Raw genomic sequence first — 18222 nt, forward strand, 5'->3', positions numbered from 1 at the left:
CAAGATATTGAATATAGCTCCCTGTGCTATACACTAGGTCCTTATTGTTACCTACTTTCTATATAGTAGGGTAAGGAAATGGCAACCCACTCCAGTACTCTTGCCTGTAAAATCCCATGGATGGAGGAGCCTGGTAGGCTACAGTTCACGGGGTCACAAAGAGTCGGGCATGACTGAGTGACTTTCACTTTCACTTTCTCCCATTTTACAGATGTGGAAATTGAGGTTCAACATCTGTTGATGTTGGTATGATGGTAAATGTTTAACAGCTTGCTTTCTGGAGGAAAAAACAAAGCCCTGATTTGTAGGATGTGCCAATCACTGTAGTGTGGATACTCCTAGGCCAGTCTCAAGCCACCAGCCTGCTGTCGCTGAACGTGGAGTTGGAAGGGGTGGGAGCGTGAGCTGCCTCCAGCACAGCCCTGCAAGTGGCCAGTCGACAGAGGAGCCAGAACTTGAACGTAGGGGTGTCTGATCCTGAGTCCTCGCACATAACCACTGTTATACTGTCAATAAGTACACAAGATCACTGACATTTGAGAGGGAAACACCTCAAGACCTTTGTGAAGTTCTGGTTTTACAGTGCCCCATAAAGCTCCCAAGGTTAATAAGCAGCACTTCCCTGTATCTCTGTTTTAATCACCAACAGAAACAGTTGGTTTTCTTTGGAGGGTCATGAAAAAAAAACGTTTTATCTTGAAGTAATTATACATTCGTAGAAATAGTCAGAGAGGCCCCATGTACCCTTCACCAGATATCCCCCAGTGGTTCCATGTTACACAACTGCAGTACAATACCACAACTGGGCCAGTGACGTTGGTGAAGTATGTGTGTATATTTCTATGCCATATTATCCAGGATTACCAGATATAGCAAATACAAATACAGGACACTCAGTTAAAAACCTGTTTTTGGTGAAAATATGAAAATGCAAGTGTTAGTTGCTTGATTGTGTCCGACTCTTTGTGACCCCATGGACTGTAGCCCACCAGGCTCCTCTGTCCATAGAATTCTCCAGGCAAGAATACTGGAGTGGGTTGCCATGCCCTCCCCCAGGGGATCTTCCCAACCCAGGGATGAACCCAGCTCTCCTGAATTGCAGGCAGATTCTTCACTGTCTGAGCCCCCAGGGAAGCCCATGCACTCTTTGGGACACACTTAGATTAAGAAGTTATCCTTTGTTTATCTGGAATTCAAACTTCACCGGGTGTCCTGTGTTTTAACAGGTATCTCTCTAACTTTATCACATGTGTAATCATGCAACCACTATCATAATCAAGGTGTGGAACCATTCCACCACCATCAAGGTGCTCCCTGTGGTGCTCTTTGAGAGTCACGCCCATCCCTTTCTCCACCTTCCCTGGCCCTTGGCAACCACTCCTCTGTTCTCTAAGTCTATAATTTTGTCATTTTCTTTGCTTAGCGTATTGCCTGTGAGATCCATTCAAGTTGCTGTGGTTAGCAGTAGTTTGTTCCTTTTTATTGCTGGGGATTATTCTATGAGGACCATTTCTTGTTAGTACTTTTTGGCTGCGCTGGGTCTTAGTTGCAGGCTGTGGGTGCTTCATTGGGGTGCGAAGGCTTACTCTAGCTGTGGCCCAAGGACTTCTCCATGTGGTGGGATGAGAGGCATCTCTTGCAAATAACAAAAATTTTATTCCCCAACAGTCCAGTGGTTAAGGGGCTTTCCAGGTGGTGCAGTTAGTAAAGAATCCACCAGCCATTGCAGGAGACACAAGAGACAAGGGTTTGATCCCTGGGTCAGGAAGATTCCCTGGAGAAGGGAATGGCTACCCACTCCAGTATCTTTGCCTGGGAAATCCCATGGACAGAGGAGCCTGGCGGACTATAGTTCATGTGGTTGCAAAAGTGTTGGACCCAACTGAGTGACTAAACAACAACAATAATTAGAAGACTGAGGAATATTTTCTCACATGGCTATATAATAATTTTGCCAGTCATTTGTAGTTGGACACTTAAGTTATCTCAGTTGTTCACTATTCTGAAGGACACCACACTGAAAAAGTAGCTTACATCTGAATTTGTGTACCTCCATTTCAATCCTGAAGATAAGTGGTAAGGATTGAGTTGTTGTATAACAGGATAGAGGCCCTGATGGCTTAGACAGCAAAGAATCTGCCCGAAATGCAGGAGGCCTGGGTTAGATCCCCGGGTCAGGACGATCCCCTGGAGAAGGGCATGGCAAACCACACCAGTATTCTTGCCTGGAGAATTCCACAGACAGAGGAGCCTGGCAGGCTACAGCCCATGGGGTTGAAGAGAGTCAGACACGACTGAGCATGCACACAGTTATCAATATCCAGTGGTTAAGACTCCACACTTTCACTCCTGGCACCCGGGTTCAATCCCTGGTCAGGGAACTAAGATCTCACAAGCCACTTAGTGCAGAGAAAAAAAAAATTAATTCACCTAATAAATATTCATTATTCATCTACTATGTGCCAGGTGCAGACATGAGGCATGGGGAACTGGCTGAGTCAGTCAGAGTTTTCACCAGGCAAGTAAGCAAACCTAGAGTGAGCCAAGGACTGGAGGCGTGTGCAAGGGCGTGATTACAATGATGGAGCAGATGAGTTGTACTGAGTTGGAGGGGAGTGAAGAGGAGGGGAGTGAGGAAAAGGGAAGAGGTAGGATCAATAGTTTTTAGCTCCTGTGCAGGTGAGGAATTGACAGAGTTGAGTACATTTTTCTGAAGGTTTTCCTGTCTCATTCCCAATTTATTTTTTGTTTAAAATATCAGTATCAAAAGACAACCATTTCCATATCAGAGGGTAATACAGCTTTGGGGGGGTGTTTTTTTATTTTTTAAAATATTTATTTATTTATTACACTGTGCCAGGTCTTAGTTGCACCGTGTGAAACCTTCAATCTCTGTTGTGGCATGCAGGATCTTTAGTTGGGACCTGGGAACTCTTAATTGTGACATGTGAGATCTAGTTCCCTGATCAGGGATCGAATCCAGGCCCCCTACATTGAGAGTGCAGAGTCTTGGCCACTGGATCACCAGGGAAGCCCCAAGTGGGGCTTTTTTAAACTGAAAGGTGTAGGGTTAAACCTCAACCAACAAATGCTTACCTACTCAATCACGGTGCAGAAGACAACAAAAATTTAGTCACAGAAAGTACTCAAAGATTATTTTGCCACCTGTTACTTTTTAGTTTCAGCTTTAGTTTTTTAAAACACTTTTTCTTATTTACTTTTTAAGAGCTTTACTATGTACACACATAGAAAAAAATTCAAAAAGTGCAAAAAGATTTATAGGAATCCTTTTTATAGGATAAAGGAAGTGTCCCTCTACCCTCAACTCTCAGCTATCACTTTTCTCCTTCCCAGAGTCAGTTACCATTTTTTGTGTTTCTTGACATGTATTAAACACATAAGGATATGTAGTCATATATTTATACACATGAATGACAGCATACCATAACTGCTATTCTGTACCATTTTTTTTCCACTTAATAATATATCTTGGAAATTGTACCTGTACAGGCACTTCATTCTTTTTAACTAAATACAATGCTTTTTCAAACCTCCCTCCTGCAACCTTGGTTGAAAATTATAATCTTGCATGAGCAACTCTCCTCCAGGCAGTCTGGGATTTGTAGTTCTTACACAGCTGAGTCTTGCTCGGAAAACAAGACTTGAGCAGAAAACACGTGTTGGAAACTTAAGTGCCCGTCCAACAACAACATGAGAGAACAAATTGTACCGTGTTATGCAAGACCTGGAAGTGAATTATTTACTTAGTTAAACAACCAAGATATCTACCAGCTATGAGATATCCAGGGCTATCTTAGCATCAGGAAATCAAGATCTTCTGATTCAGCTTCTCACTGCATCCATTTTAGCAGACAGGGCAGGACACACACACACACACACACACACACACTAAATGCCTTCTCCTCCCTACAGCATTGCTTTGGTCTTTTCTATCCCAAATGCATTATGTGACAAATTACGACTTAGGAACCGTCTCTCATAAACTGCTCAGAAAGGACACACATTTCAAATCACCTCACACTGAAATGTGTAATAGATTGCTGTGTTAACACACAGGCATTTGCACTTTAACAGTTGTTCAACCAAAAGGATAAATAATAAATGGTAGCATTGTAAACACCAGATAAGGGCTGGTGGGGAAGATTTTCTTGAGGTGGCTGAAGGCAAGAATGATTCCCAGAGACAATTTTTGGATAGATGAGGTCCCTTCTTGACTCTTCACTTCACAGCCATTGCCATTTCCTTATCCAGAGATGGCCACTGTCCTTCCAAACACATTGCCATGAATTTACTTACATATTTATTTAAAATCTAGAAATTTAGCTCATTGTGTGAGTTTTACCAAAATATTCTTGTCCTATAAACATTATTCTGGAAATTGCTCTTTTCCTCCCTCAACAGTATATTTGGCACCTTTTTTCCTATCATAATACATAAAGATTGACCTTACATTATTTCTTAATGCCACATGGTACTCTGAAACATTGTGTCTCAAACTTTAATGTGAATACAAATCATCAAGGGGTCTCGTTAACATGCAGCTCTGATTTGGTAGATCTGGGGTAAGCCCTGAGATTCTGAATTTCTGAAAAATTCCCAAGTCAACCAATCACACCTTGCAGAACAGAGGTGTGGAATATGGGTGAAGCGGTGTGTTAGAATCGGCTTGGACCAGCTCATGAGAAGTGATCATCAAATTTCTAGGAATTTTGTGATCATATTGTTAAACACAGCAGTCACTAAAAATGAAATTGTATGAAGTTACAACCAAATAAATTATATTAAAACAGAGGTTATAAATACTCAAAAATCATCACTTTCTTAATTATTTTACTACAAATCTATGTTCCTGAGGTTATTTGTGTCTACTTGTATCCATTTGGTAGAAATCTACACAATGGTTTGCTTTCCCAAATTCCTTCTCAACTCCACTTTCAGTTCATGTTGGCAGTCTACAATCAGCCATAGGGAGTGTTTATACCACAAAAATTGGGTAGAAAGACATACATGACCCCAGGCTTTCTCCTGCATTTGATATTACCAATCTTTTTCATTTTTGCTAATCTGACAAATCAAAAATGCTATTTCACTTTTAACATGCATTTCCCTGTCTACTTGAGATTGGGTCACACAGATGCTCGTTCCTAGTAATTTAACAGTTTCTCTTGTTCTGGTAAATAGGACCTTTCTATGATTATATTTTCTGGTTGATTATTGTACAGGAAAGCCGATGATTTTTCAAATCAGGCCACCTCTTCTTCCAGTTCTAACAGTTCTAAGTTTATTGTCTTGGTAATTGTGAAAGTGGAAGTTGCTCAGTCCTGTCCGACTTTTGCAACCCCATATAGTTCATGGAGTTCTCCAGGCCAGAACACTGGAGTGGGTAGCCATTCCCTTCTCCAGGGGATCTTCCCAACCCAGGGATCAAAGCAAGATCCTCCCGTGTTGCAGGCGGATTCTTTACCAGCTGAGTCACAAGGGAAGCCCTTGGTAATTATATAACCTGCAAAGAGGGACAGATTGTGCTTTTACATATAAAACTGTTTTCTGGCACTGGCTCTGACTTCAGATCCACATTGATTACCAGTGATAACAGCTAATCAGCTTCTGATTTGAACAGGGATACTTATATATTTCCTCACTAATGTCTGCTGTAGATTTCTGGAAAACAGCCTTTATCCTTTCTCTTCTCGTTTCTTAAGAGGATTTTGTTTTTGTTTTTTGGTGGTTCCTTTTTTTTCTTTTGGCTGTGCTTGAAACTGCACTCTTGGCAGTGAAAGTGTGGAGTCCTAACCACTGGACTGCTAGGGAATTCCCTGGTTTTGTTTTTATTAAGACTGGATGTTCAATTTTTCAAACATTTACTTTCACTTTTTAAGTTTTGCATTTTATTGATGTTTGAATTGCTCACATTAACATGTACTTTTTTTAAAAACATGATACATTTTACTTTTTATTTGAATTGTTTCATTTATTTATTTTTATTCAAGTATAGTTGATTTGCAGTTGTGAACAAGTACTCTTTTTTGTGATCAGAACATTAAAGAGTTTTGAGCTAAGTCTCCCTCCCTGACCCTGTTTGCATCCCTGATTTTGCTCTTGTCACTGTCCTTGAATGTGTTCCTTCACCAGTAGCCAGCCTCTGGCTCCTCAGAGAGCAAGAATGTTCCCTTCATGTCCCACTCAGCAGTGAATCTTCATACATAATGGCATTCCAGGGAATGATGAGGGAACGCCATGAATTTAACCCATCACCTCATGTGTATATTCCTGAATGTGCTTAGTCGCTGTGTTGGGTCCGACTCTTTGCAACCCCACAGACTGTAGCCCACCAGGCTCCTCTGTCCGCAGGGATTCTCCAGGCAAGAACACTGGAGTGGGTTTCCATGCCCTGCTCCAGGGGATCTTCCTGACCCATGAATTGAACCGTGGTCTCCTGCATTGCAGGTGGATTCTTTACCACCTGAGCCACCAGGGAAGCCCATGTTCCTGAATACGACATTATAATATCTATTCCTTTGAGTTGAGGGCTGCAGGATCTTTCCAACTACTCCTCACTCCCTGGACATTCCTACTCCAGTACATAAACAGCAGATTGCTCCATCAACCTGTGATCCCTGGAATGTTTATAACACCGCTGTGTTGAACCTAAGAGCCACCAAGAGTCCTGATCAGAATCAGTGGCTAGGCAAGCACCTGGATTTTTGTTTTGTTTTTAAATATTAACTATACTTCAATAAAAATTGTAGTACAGTTTACAATGTTGTGTTACTTTCTGCTGTAGAGCAAAGTGAATCAGTTATACATATACATATATACACTCCTTTTTAAGGTTCTTTTCCCATATAGATCACTACAGAGTACTGAGTAGAGTTCCCTGTGCTACACAGTAGGTGCTTATTATCTATTTTATATACAGTAGTGTTTACATGTCAATCCCAATCTCCAAACTTCCCCTTCCCCTCCTTCCCCCTTGGGAACCATAACTTTGTTTGCTACATTTGTGACTTTAGTTCTGTTTTGTAAGTAAGTTGATTTATAGCATATTTTTAGATTCCACATATAAGTGATATCATATATTTGTCTTTCTCTGTCTTACCTCACTAAATATGACAATCTCTGGGTCCATCCTTTTCATTGCAAATGGTATTATATTATTGGTTTTTTTTAATGACTGGGTAATATACCATTGTATATATGTACCACATCTTCTTTATCTATTTTGTTTATCCATCGATGGACATTTAGGTAGCATCCATGTCCCAGCTATTGGAAGCAGGGCTGCAGTGAACATTGGGGTGCATGCATCTTTTCTCTCTCTCTCTTTTAAATACTGATTTGGCTGTGCTGGGTCTTAGTTGCGGCATGTGGAATCTTTTTGTTGCTGAGTAGTGGCACAGGCTTAGTTGTCTGCAACATGTGGGATCTTAGTTCCCACCAGGGATCAAAACCAGATCCGTTGCATTGGAAGGCTGAGTCTGGTTAAGCACTGAAGCACCAGGGAAGTCCCATGTATCTTTTGAAATATGACTTTCACCAGATATATGCCCAGGAGTGGGATGGCTGGGCATATACCATATGTTAGCTCTAGTTTTAGTTTTCTAAGGAACCTCCATACTGTTCTTCCTAGTGGATAGACCAATTTAATTCCCACCAACAGTGTAAGAGGATTCCCTTTTCTCCACACCCTCTGCAGAATTGATTGTAGATTTTAAAATGATGGCCATTATGACCAAATGTGTTCCTGGGTTTTAAAAATTACTACTTACTTACTCTTGACATAGGAATATTGGAATTGCCTCCAAGAACATATGGAGTTTGTCTTTTTCTGTCTTTTTTTTTTTTTTTCTTCACAGCTGCTTTCGAGATCTAGTTCCCTGACCAGGGACAGTAAAGATATAAAGTTGAAAGGGCAATGAAGATTAAACTACCTAGCTCATTAAGCTTTATTATAAAGCTAAAACTTATCATGAACATTAACCATGTTGCTTTTATTATCACCAGAGTGCCTGTGGAGAGAGAGAGCACTTTGTACAACACCCAGGTGACCAGGTGAGCTGGCGGAGGCGTTTTCTCCTGGACTCCCTAACTTGGGAGTGAGGGTGCAAGAATCGGGGCAGACGGTTCCAGGCTGTCCTAGCACCTCCGGGTCGGCAGAGGGCGTCCGCCACCCCCGTGGAAGGGGCGGAGGGTGGGGCGGGGCGAGCCGCAGGGCCGGGGGCGGGGCTACAGCGGCGGGAGTAGGGGCGGGCTGTGCGCAGGGGCCGGACACCGGGACGCAGGCCCACGCGTACGGCCATGCAGGTAGGTGGCCTCTGTTCGTCCCGGACGAACTTCGATCTTAGACCCGGCCAGGTGTCCGCTCGGGTCCAAGCTCAGCAGCGCGCTTGCTGACGTGGGGGGCTCCCCTCGACCCTAAACGAAACCGAAAGTCTGATCTCAAGTGACTTTACCTTCCCGGGTTGTTCAGGGGTGAGACCCAGGTGGGGTGTTCCCTAGGGGACAGGGCTTTGGTTGCGGGGTGGGGTCGCGGACGTGGTGTACGGGCCGGCTCAGAGTTTGGGAACTGACCGGGATTTCCAGCTGGTCAGTCACGTGGGGATGGACTTGGTGGGGCCGGACTGAAACTCGGATTAGGGGGCGGGCCGTCTGGGACCAGCTGGGCCGGGAGCGCAGCGGGAGGGTTGTGATACTTCCCGGTGGGTTGGAGCCCGGCCTTCTGCGTCTCTTGGTGGGGGGAAAGGGGCGGAAGCCGAGATCTGAGCCTGCGATCCCTCACTCGGTGGGGATTGGCTGGGGAGGTTCCCGAAGCCGAGATGGGTCAGGCGTCCTAGACCTCGTAGGCGTATGAGCGCCCCCTGTCCCCTAGGTGGCCATGAGCGGCAGGGCCCGCAAAGAGGCGGTGCAGGCCGCGGCCCGGGAACTGCTCAAGTTCGTCAATCGGAGCCCCTCTCCTTTCCACGGTGAGTGACCAGGGCAGGGGGCGGGTAGGGAGCGGGTGTGCCTCCTCCCGGCTTCCATCAACCGTGAGAGGCTTCTTTCCCTACAGCGGTGGCCGAGTGCCGCAACCGCCTCCTCCAGGCCGGCTTCCATGAACTCAAGGAGACCGAGAGCTGGGATATCAAGCCGGAGAGCAAGGTACTGGGGGTGGGGTGGGGGCGGAGAGGTAGGAACCTGGGCTGGGGCTTGAAGTCCCGTGCTCTGGCTAATCCAGCTCTAAACCCCCACCCCAGTACTTCCTGACCAGGAACTCCTCCACCATCATCGCATTTGCTGTGGGGGGCCAGTACGTTCCCGGCAATGGTTTCAGCCTCATTGGGGCCCACACGGACAGCCCCTGCCTCCGGGTAAGGAAGTGGGGCTGCCTGGGAGAGGGGAGGCATCAGGGGGTGTGCAGAGAAGACTTGTCAGCTCCTTCCTCCCCACTTGGGGCCCTTCTGGGTCACACTACCTGTCCTCTCAGCGCCAAATCCTGCCACCTGGCCTTTTCTGAATGCTTGTTCCCCGCTGTCCCTCTCAGGTGAAGCGGCGGTCTCGCCGCAGCCAGGTGGGCTTCCAGCAGGTTGGTGTGGAGACCTACGGTGGTGGCATCTGGAGCACCTGGTTTGACCGTGACCTGACCTTGGCTGGACGTGTCATTGTCAAGGTGGGGCCTGGGATTGGATCTGGGAGGCCCTGAGCTTTCAGCTGCCTGAAGGCTGACTGTCACCTCCCTTCAGGGAACCTGAGAGCCCCCCAGGGAAGGGGGGAAGGGGCAGCCCAGGTCAGAGGCCCACCTTGGTTAGTCTGGGCGAAGTGGGGGGTTTAACCAGCTGCGGATGCAGGGCCCCCCAGCCTGGGCTGACCCTGTCTGTTTGGCCACAGTGCCCTACCTCAGGCCGGCTGGAGCAGCGGCTGGTGCACGTGGACAGGCCCATTCTTCGCATTCCGCACCTGGCCATCCATCTGCAGAGAAATGTCAATGAGAACTTTGGGCCCAACATGGAGATGCACTTGTGAGATGGGGGTGAAGGCAGTGGTGACCCGGAGCTGGGGAGGGTGTGGCATGGGTGATTGGAGGGGGGGCCCTGCTGGGATCTGGGAGACCACTCCCTAACGGTGGCCACAGTCAGGTTCTATCCCAGGGACCCAGCAGATGTCCAGGGGCCCTGAGAGCTCTGCTTTTTGGAGAGGGACCTGGGAATTGTGGGACCGGGGAAGTTCCCCATCAGGGGATGCCTGAGCCCAGGGTCCTGATGCAGGGTGTCCCACCTGGCTGTGCCCTCCAGCCCTCCCCCCACGCCCCCCTCACGTGTCTCCCCACAGGGTCCCCATTCTTGCCACATCCATCCAGGAGGAGCTGGAGAAGGGGACTCCAGAACCAGGCCCCCTCAATGCTGCAGTAAGAGCCACCTGCTCGTGGGGAGGGGTGCACAGAGGGGAAGAGACTGGTTCCCGGAGAAGGGGAGAGAGCGGGGAGTGGACCCGCCTCTCAGCAACCCCCTGCCCTGCAGGATGAGCGGCACCACTCCGTCCTCATGTCCCTTCTCTGCGCCCACCTGGGGCTGAGCCCCGAGGACATCTTGGAGATGGAGCTGTGTCTCGCTGACACTCAACCTGCGGTGAGGAACTCATGGGTGGGGACCCTGGGATCCTAGCTGGCCCCAACATATTTTCCCTCATAGCTCAGTTGGTAAAGAATCTGCCTGCAATTCAGAAGACCCCAGTACAATTCCTGGGTCAGGGAAATGTGCTGGAGAAGGGATCAGCAACCCACGTCAGTATTCTTGGGCTTCCCTGTGGCTCAGCTAGTAAAGAATCTGCCTGCAGTGCGGGATACCTGGGTTCGATTCCTGGTTTGGGAAGACCCCCAGGAGAAGGGAATGGCTACCCACTCCAGTATTCTGGCCTAGAGAATACAGTCCATGGTGTTGCAAAGAGTTGGACATGACTGAGCGGCTTTCACTTTCACTTCACTGTTTTCCCAGTAGATACCAACCCACTCTGCTTCTAGGGCAGTGGTTCTCAAAAATGGCAGGTTTCCCATGCCAGGTCTGCCTGCTTGGGCTGTCTGGGGTGGGGGCGTAAGCTTTCCACAATTTCAGGAGGAGTTTCCGCTACTGGGGTCCCTGTCCACTTTGACCTGTGCTGGCTCCCAACCTCCGAGGACAGGAGGCCTGGATGTGCCCCACCCCGCCTTCCTGGAGCCTGTCCTTGTATCTCTCCCAGTTGCTGACCGTAGGAGACGGCCATGTCTTTGGATGCTCGCCCATGTTTGAACATGTGCTAACTTTCTATTTCTCGCCTAGTCTCCTCTGTTTAGTTCCTCGGCTTTCTTCTCTTCTTGTTTGGTCTCTGCCTTGTCCTGCCCCATAGGAACTGGTCAGGAACCGCAGGCCTGCACCCTCCTGTCCCTCAGCTCCAGCCTGGCCCTTCTCTGTTCTCCGCTCAGCTCGGCATAGCGGGCTGAGTGCTCTAGGCCAGAGGCTGGGAGAGGTTGGGCAAGGAACCAAGGAGACGAGTTCAGACACAGCCCCTAGGAAGCAGGGAGAAGAGGCTGAGTCCCGGGGCGGGGATGAAGATCAGGATGACCGTCCTGTCTGTCTAGGTCCTGGGTGGTGCCTACGAGGAGTTCATCTTTGCCCCTCGGCTGGACAACCTGCACAGCTGCTTCTGTGCCCTGCAGGTGAGGAGCCGGGGCACTCCCAGGAGCACGGGGCGGGAGGACTGCCTGGAGTCCTATGGGTCATGAGAAGACCCCTGATGCGGGTGGACCATGGGGAGAGGCCTAAATGCTGCAGCCTCAGCATCGCTCCTCCGGGCCCCGTCTTTGCACCGGCTGGGCCGGGGCGGGGGATGAGGTCGGCAGAAGGCCGAGAAGTTGTTCAGGGCCTCACCGAGTCTTGTCCTGCTTCTCCTTTAAGTTAAGCTATGCCTTAAAGGAAAGACCCTAGTATCCTGTATAGCAGTATCATCCCCCTCATCTAGCCTTCCCCCCCAGGCCCTGGCTTAAGCTCACCCAGCTGCCTTTGAGCCTTGGCATCTCATTGGGTGGTTGCATTGATATTCCCCACCTTCCTTCTACCCTGGTCACTTCCCCCTGTTCCTCACCTCTCACCCCTGCTCCTCCCTCTGTCGTTTCCATACTCCCGTTTGCACCCCGTCCTGTTCTCAGAGACAGGCTTTGGGCTGTAACTGAGGCCAGAGCCAGACCTGGGACTCAGAGCCACTTGGGCATCCAGCCAGCCAGTCGCATCACCTCAGTGGAGTCACAGTCACCTCTTTGGACCTCAGTGTCGATGCTGAGACCAACTAGCTTACGTGAGCTGTGCGGTCCTTTTGACTTGCCAGGATTCTCAGCCCTTCCCCTCCGTCTTACACACCCTCCTGCCTTTTGTGTGGGAAGGCATGTGAGGGAGGAGAGGGAGCTTTTCCCTCAGCTCATCGAAAAGGCCCCCCACATGTCCTCCCACCCGGCAGCGCCCTGAGAGATGCAGACCAGTGACCGCAGGAACCCGCTTCACTCCAGCTGTGATGGCGGGAGGCGGGCAAGTGAGCCTCCCAGGTGTTGGTGGGCTGAGTTATGGGAGGTGGACTGGGGAGGATGATGCTTTTGCCCCCTCCCCAAACAGGCCTTGATCGATTCCTGCTCAGCCCCTGCCTCCCTGGCCGCAGATCCCCACGTGCGCATGATCGCCCTCTACGACAATGAAGAGGTGCGTGGGGAGCTCTGGGGAGGGTCTCTTCTGGGGAGTCTTCTGCAGCCAGTGGTGTCCAGCAGCTGCCACAGGCCAGGGCTCCTCTGGAGGCTCCAAGGATGAGCCAGACACTGCCTGTGCTTCCTCAGCTCTGGGTGTCCCCTCCGGCTCAGCTTGTACCTGCTCCTGGTGTGATGACACCTCCCACGTCTCCGGGTGCCACGTGGTGAGCTCCTGGAGGACAGGGACTTTGCCCTTTCACACTGGCAGCCCCAGGGCCCAGTGCAGGCTGGATCCTCACCCTGCGTGCTTGGGTTAGGGTGCTGGCTGAGACGCCTGCACAACTACACAGCTTCCTGTAACCGCACAGGTCAGAGTTAGCAGCTCCTGTCACATGCACCAAAGAAGATTGACCAGGGAGATGGGGCACCTGGGCTGCACCCCAGATGGTCAGGGAGAAGGAAGGCCAGCCAGGAATGGAAGTGGACTGGACAGTTCTCTTTCTGCCCTGGAGATGGCCAAGCATTAGACGGTCGCCCCAGCTCACCATCAGCTTTTTGGTGGTATAGGGTTGGGGAAGTGGCTGATAACAGTCCGCATTCCCACCCACTGATTCAGTGGGGATCCTGAGCCAGTCTGGGCAGTGGGCCCCACTTCCTGGCCTCCAGCTCCAGCCCCCCATACCAGCTCCCCAGAGCCAGGCCCCTGTCATCACCAGGTGGGGTCAGAGAGCGCGCAGGGCGCACAGTCACTGCTGACGGAGCTGGTGCTGCGGCGGATCTCGGCTTCGCCCCAGCACCTGACGGCCTTCGAGGAAGCCATCCCCAAGTCCTACATGATCAGCGCAGACATGGCCCATGCCGTGCACCCCAACTACCTGTGAGTCTCCTGCGCCGGGCACATAGGCCTCACACAGCCAGGGACTGGAGCGTGACCTGGCTTCAGGCTCAGCCCTGGCCTTGGGGCTCCGCCTCTCCCCTTCCCCTTCCTCCTCATTCTGCCAGGAGGTTCCATGGGGACTTCCTTTTGACTGCTCTGTAGCCTGACTTGGTCAAAGTCACATCATGCCTAACCCATCCAAATAGATTCTGTCTACAGACTTACTTCCCCCACCCCTCATTGCAAGAGGCTGCCTGGAGCCCGGTGTTTAGCTTGACTTTGAGGTCCTGCAGGCTGGGTGGGAAAGAATGCTGTATTGGTGATGTCTGCCATGAGCGACTGGTGTGTGTTGACAGCTGCTGTTGGCCATCCCTGGCCTTTCTCGGTCTCTTACAGGGACAAGCATGAGGAGAACCACAGGCCCCTATTCCACAAGGTGAGGCGCTCCTGCTTCTCCTCTGGTATCTGGAGGCCTGGCTGGCTCCAGGCCCCGTCCTCTTCCCTGTGGACCTGTTAGGCATCTCTGCCTCCCTCTAGACTCCTGGTTTCCCTCTCCCCAGGGCCCTGTGATCAAGGTGAACAGCAAGCAACGCTACGCCTCGAATGCGGTTTCAGAGGCCCTGATCCGAGAGGTGGCCAGCAATGTCGGGGTGCCCCTGCAGGTGAGGGTGGACCCTGCCTGGGAAGGTGGGGTGGGGAGCACAGGCAGGTGGTCCCCCATAAGGGGGGCCTGGTAGACAGGCTTTAGAGGAGGAGGGTCCTAGTCGAGTGAGGAGCGGTGGGGTTGGATATAGGCAGAGCCGGGAACAGTTCTGGTTCTGATGGGATGCTAGTCCTGTGACCCTGGACTCGTCTCCTAATTTCCTTTGACTTTGTTTCCACTCCTGGAAAATCGGGTTAAAGGTGCAGTGTCCTCATGGCACATAGAGAGTTAGTCCTACCACTCTCCCTCCCAGCACCTCCAGTTCCCCTGTGTCTCTCTTACACTCCTTGGGGGCTTCCACAAGGGACGTTCAGGGCCAGGAAACCTGGAACTCATTGTCATTCTTGCCTTGGCCACGGCCCATCTAGTCAGAGAGAGAAGGAGGGAGGAAGAAATATGCAGTGATTAAGATCTGTGTTAGGATAATATATGTTTCAAGGGCTGGAGCCCAGGTGGTCTGGTGATAGACATAGCAGGGAGTTCCTGATAAGTCACGACTAGGACCCTGGCATCCTGAACTCCAGCCTCAGGCTCTCTCTGCCCGTATAGCTTCCCCCACCTCACATTGTAGAACTGAATTGTTCCATTCTCAGTAAGGCCTCTCTGAGGAGGTGACATATGAGCTGAGACCTAAGCATTGAGAATGAGGCTGCTATGAGCAAATAGCATCCCTGCCCGAGGGTGAGCATTAGTCACTCAGTTGTGTCCGAGTCTTTGTGACCCCATGGACTATAGCCCGCCTGGCTCCGCTGTCCATGGAATTCTCCAGGCAAGAATACTGGAGTGGCTTGCCATTCCCTTCTCCAGGGGATCTTTCTGACCCAGGGATTGAACCTGAGTCTCCCGCACTGCAGGCACATTATTTACTGTCTGAGCCACCAGCGAAGCCCCAAGGCAAAAGCCCCCAGTGGGCAGGAGTGACCTTGGTCCATTAGGAGCAGCCGGAGCCGCAGTGGCAGAGCCAGGCTGAGTATGAGGGGGAGGAGCCAGCCCTGCTGGGCCTCCTAGGCAGGAAGGGTGTTTGGATCTTCTTCTAAGGCAGTAGGACGACATTGGGGGATTTCTCTTTAACAGCTTACAGCAGAAGCAGGGCATGTGTGCTTTAGAAAATATAAATGGAAGTGAGAAAATAAAACATTAATCCCGAGAGATTTGTACGTACTCTTCCAGATTTTTTTCTATGTATATACTTAACACACGTTTTGTTTAAAAAATGAAATCATCTTGGATATATCTTTTGTTTCCTCTTTTCACTCAGTATTCTCCATCTTTCTATTTCAGAAAATTTTAGTTTCAGTAAATTTATGTCTCATTTCATACACAGATCATTTTCAGTGATCCCCAAAACATTCTTTACAGTTTGTCCCACTTTGGTTTCCAGTTCAGGACCATGTGTTATATCTGGTTGTTTGTCTAGCACAGCTACCCCACCTACTTTTGTTGTTGTTGTTGTTCTTTTTTAAATAACATTGACTTATTGAAGAAACCAGGCTCATCATCCCATATGATGTCATCTTCCTTTTTGGATTTTCCTGGGTGCTTCCTCATGGTATCGTTGAGTTTAAGCCTCTAGCCCGTGTATTTCCTGTAATCTCTAATTCATATCTAAAGGCTTGATGGATTCAGGTTAAACCGTTTTGGCCAGAAGACATCGTGACAGGTGTGTCCTTCATGTTGCATCATCCACATACTCTATGGGTAATTCACCCTTAGTGATAATAAGATTGATCGCCAGAAAGGGAGGGCTGCCCTCGGTCCCTCCACCTCATGGAGGTATTCCTCCTTTGACTGGACAGTAACCTGTACAGGTGATGAGCTTCCCATCAATCAGACAAGTGCTGAGTTTTAGCACCAATTGATAATCTTTGCCTAAATCCATAATTTCATTAGTGTTTACTGAAAAAATGCCCCCCCTCCATTTTTTTTATTCCTTTTACATTTATTAGCTGTCATTCTTCTGTGAAGTAGAACTTTCTCCCATCCAGTAGGGCCATCTGGTTATTGTGAAGTATGGTTCCTCCTGGAAAGTCAGGACAAATACTTACTGTTCCCTTTAATAACCAGCTTTCAAGGTGAAGTGTTTTAATGGCTGCCTCAAGTGCTAACAAATAAAAGGTTCTCTTTTTGATGATCATTGTATATTTAGAATCATAGATTTTTGTTGGTTCAGTGTAGATCTGGTCCCCATAGTCGTGTCATTTCACGCTCAATTTGTCATGACTTTGACCAGCGGGAGTCCTTTCCATGTGACTCCTGTGTTCTTTGTCATGACTCTGGGAAGTTGTCTTGCTTTTTGGCCCAAAAGGAAATTGCAGGCTCATCTTGCTCATTTCTCTCCCCAGACTTGGTGGCTTTTGATGGATATTGATGTTAGAGGCTAGTGTAGCATCATAAGTGTTCATTGTTATTGTGGGGGCGGGGGGGAGGAATGCTTTGGGGTCATTTCTAAGGACATAGCTAGGAAAAAATGCACATATTTTAAAAATCGTGAGTTAATACTGCGATTCTCATTTTTAAAAACAGAGCAGTTACTACTTACTTTACTTGGTTTTGTAATTCTCTTTTATGTGGAAAATCTTGATGTCCACCATCATATTATGATGGTATATTTACCATCATATATTTACTTTTGTTTACCAGAATACAAATCAAGTAGTTTAAAACTGCCCATAGCCATATTTTTAAATCCACTAAGATTATTGAGTGATTTTTCTTTGTGTGTGGGTGGGGTGGGGGGTGCATGTTATGAAGCAAGGGGACATAAAGGGTACATGTATATTCCCAGTCCCCCTGCCCACTGTGTGGGGAATGGATTGTGTGAAAGGCAGTATGAGGTAGCTGGAACTGAGGTGGTGGTAGTGCAGATGGAGAGGATGGGACCAGTCCAGAATATCCTGTCCTTTGGGCCTGCCTTAGTGTCAGCCTTGTGATTTTACACCGGCCACATCCACTCTTTGGGGAGGTCAGTGTGAGCGATGTACCAGACTCCTTTCAGCCCCGCAGTTCTTAGGTGACTTCCTCCTGGGTCTTAAGAAACAGGTGTTACATGTTGCTCATGAACGGCTCTTCCTCCCCGCAGGATCTCATGGTCCGGAATGACTCGCCCTGCGGCACCACCATTGGACCTATCTTGGCTTCTCGGCTAGGTCTGCGGGTGCTGGATTTGGGCAGCCCCCAGCTGGCCATGCACTCCATCCGGGAGACAGCCTGCACCACAGGAGTACTCCAGACCCTCACTCTCTTTAAGGTGACTCTGAACCCCCTCCCCATCACTGTGGGAGCCAGGCTCCCTCCCCATCTGGTACCCGCATCAGTCCTGGGGCACCATCCGGCCCGTGCATGGGGCTGGCTGGCTTAGAGCTACCTTGTAGGAAAGGAAGGGTCCCCCTTCTTCTCAAAGCTCAGGGCCCCTCATCAGCCCCCAGAGGATAGTAAAGGGTTGGAGAGGAGATTGGGGATGAGAAGGCTTTGACAGCGGTCAAGTGTGGGTGAAGCAACTACGCCTTCCTCTCTTGCTGGGCCGTGTTGGTGGCCAGTGAGCAGTGGGGCACCCCCGACCTGGTCTCCACTAACCCCAAATTCCATGTTGCCTTCTCTTTTAGGGCTTCTTTGAGCTGTTCCCTTCTCTGAGCCGTAACCTCCTGGTAGACTGAGACCTCTTGGAGAGACTTCTCTCACACGTGAGAGGGGAAGTTCTCAGCTGAGCTGAAGCTGGATTATTAAAGTGGATTTTTCACTCAAGCTCATTCCATTGTACTTATTTGGAGGTTGGAGGGGTGGGGGGTTCGGGCCTGGCTTAAACCTCTGAAAGCAGAACAGGTGGGGAAGTTTGGGTACAGGTAGAGGAGGCTGCAGATCCTGGGAGAGCTCATTGAGACTGGATTTCAAGTCTCTTTTTCTTTTTTCTTAAGCTCATGCCTAAGTGGATGGAGGTGGGTAAGT

The 18222-nt window shown here is 49.3% G+C and overlaps 1 protein-coding gene across 3 annotated transcripts; it reads left to right on the forward strand.

Annotated features, from left to right (window-relative positions):
* The first annotated feature begins 8211 nt into the window (after window positions 1-8211).
* Window positions 8212-18021, forward strand: LOC122426577 (aspartyl aminopeptidase). 3 transcript variants are annotated; one of them, XM_043445597.1, is made up of 15 exons: window positions 8212-8325; window positions 8891-8984; window positions 9071-9159; window positions 9255-9368; window positions 9542-9667; window positions 9886-10016; window positions 10327-10402; window positions 10515-10622; window positions 11609-11686; window positions 12633-12716; window positions 13417-13577; window positions 13974-14013; window positions 14138-14239; window positions 17360-17527; window positions 17883-18021. In XM_043445597.1, the coding sequence occupies exons 1-15, from the start codon at window positions 8320-8322 to the stop codon at window positions 17931-17933; spliced, it is 1428 nt and encodes a 475-aa protein (XP_043301532.1). In that variant the 5' UTR covers window positions 8212-8319; the 3' UTR covers window positions 17934-18021. The 3 variants fall into 3 exon arrangements, with proteins under 3 accessions (XP_043301532.1, XP_043301534.1, XP_043301533.1); XM_043445599.1 differs by lacking the exon at window positions 8212-8325 and adding an exon at window positions 8361-8493; XM_043445598.1 differs by lacking the exon at window positions 8212-8325 and adding an exon at window positions 8366-8504.
* Window positions 18022-18222: the final 201 nt, after the last annotated feature.

This window comes from Cervus canadensis, chromosome 24 (genome assembly GCF_019320065.1).
Source record: "Cervus canadensis isolate Bull #8, Minnesota chromosome 24, ASM1932006v1, whole genome shotgun sequence".
NCBI lineage: Eukaryota > Metazoa > Chordata > Mammalia > Artiodactyla > Cervidae > Cervus > Cervus canadensis.

What these genes read in the sequence shown, in the direction of transcription:
- LOC122426577 (XM_043445597.1), top strand. An exon ending in ATATCAAGCCGGAGAGCAAG is followed by an intron (nt 9,160 to 9,254) that starts GTACTGGGGGTG and finishes CCCCCACCCCAG; the next exon opens with TACTTCCTGACCAGGAACTC. An exon ending in CAGGCCCCCTCAATGCTGCA is followed by an intron (nt 10,403 to 10,514) that starts GTAAGAGCCACC and finishes CCTGCCCTGCAG; the next exon opens with GATGAGCGGCACCACTCCGT.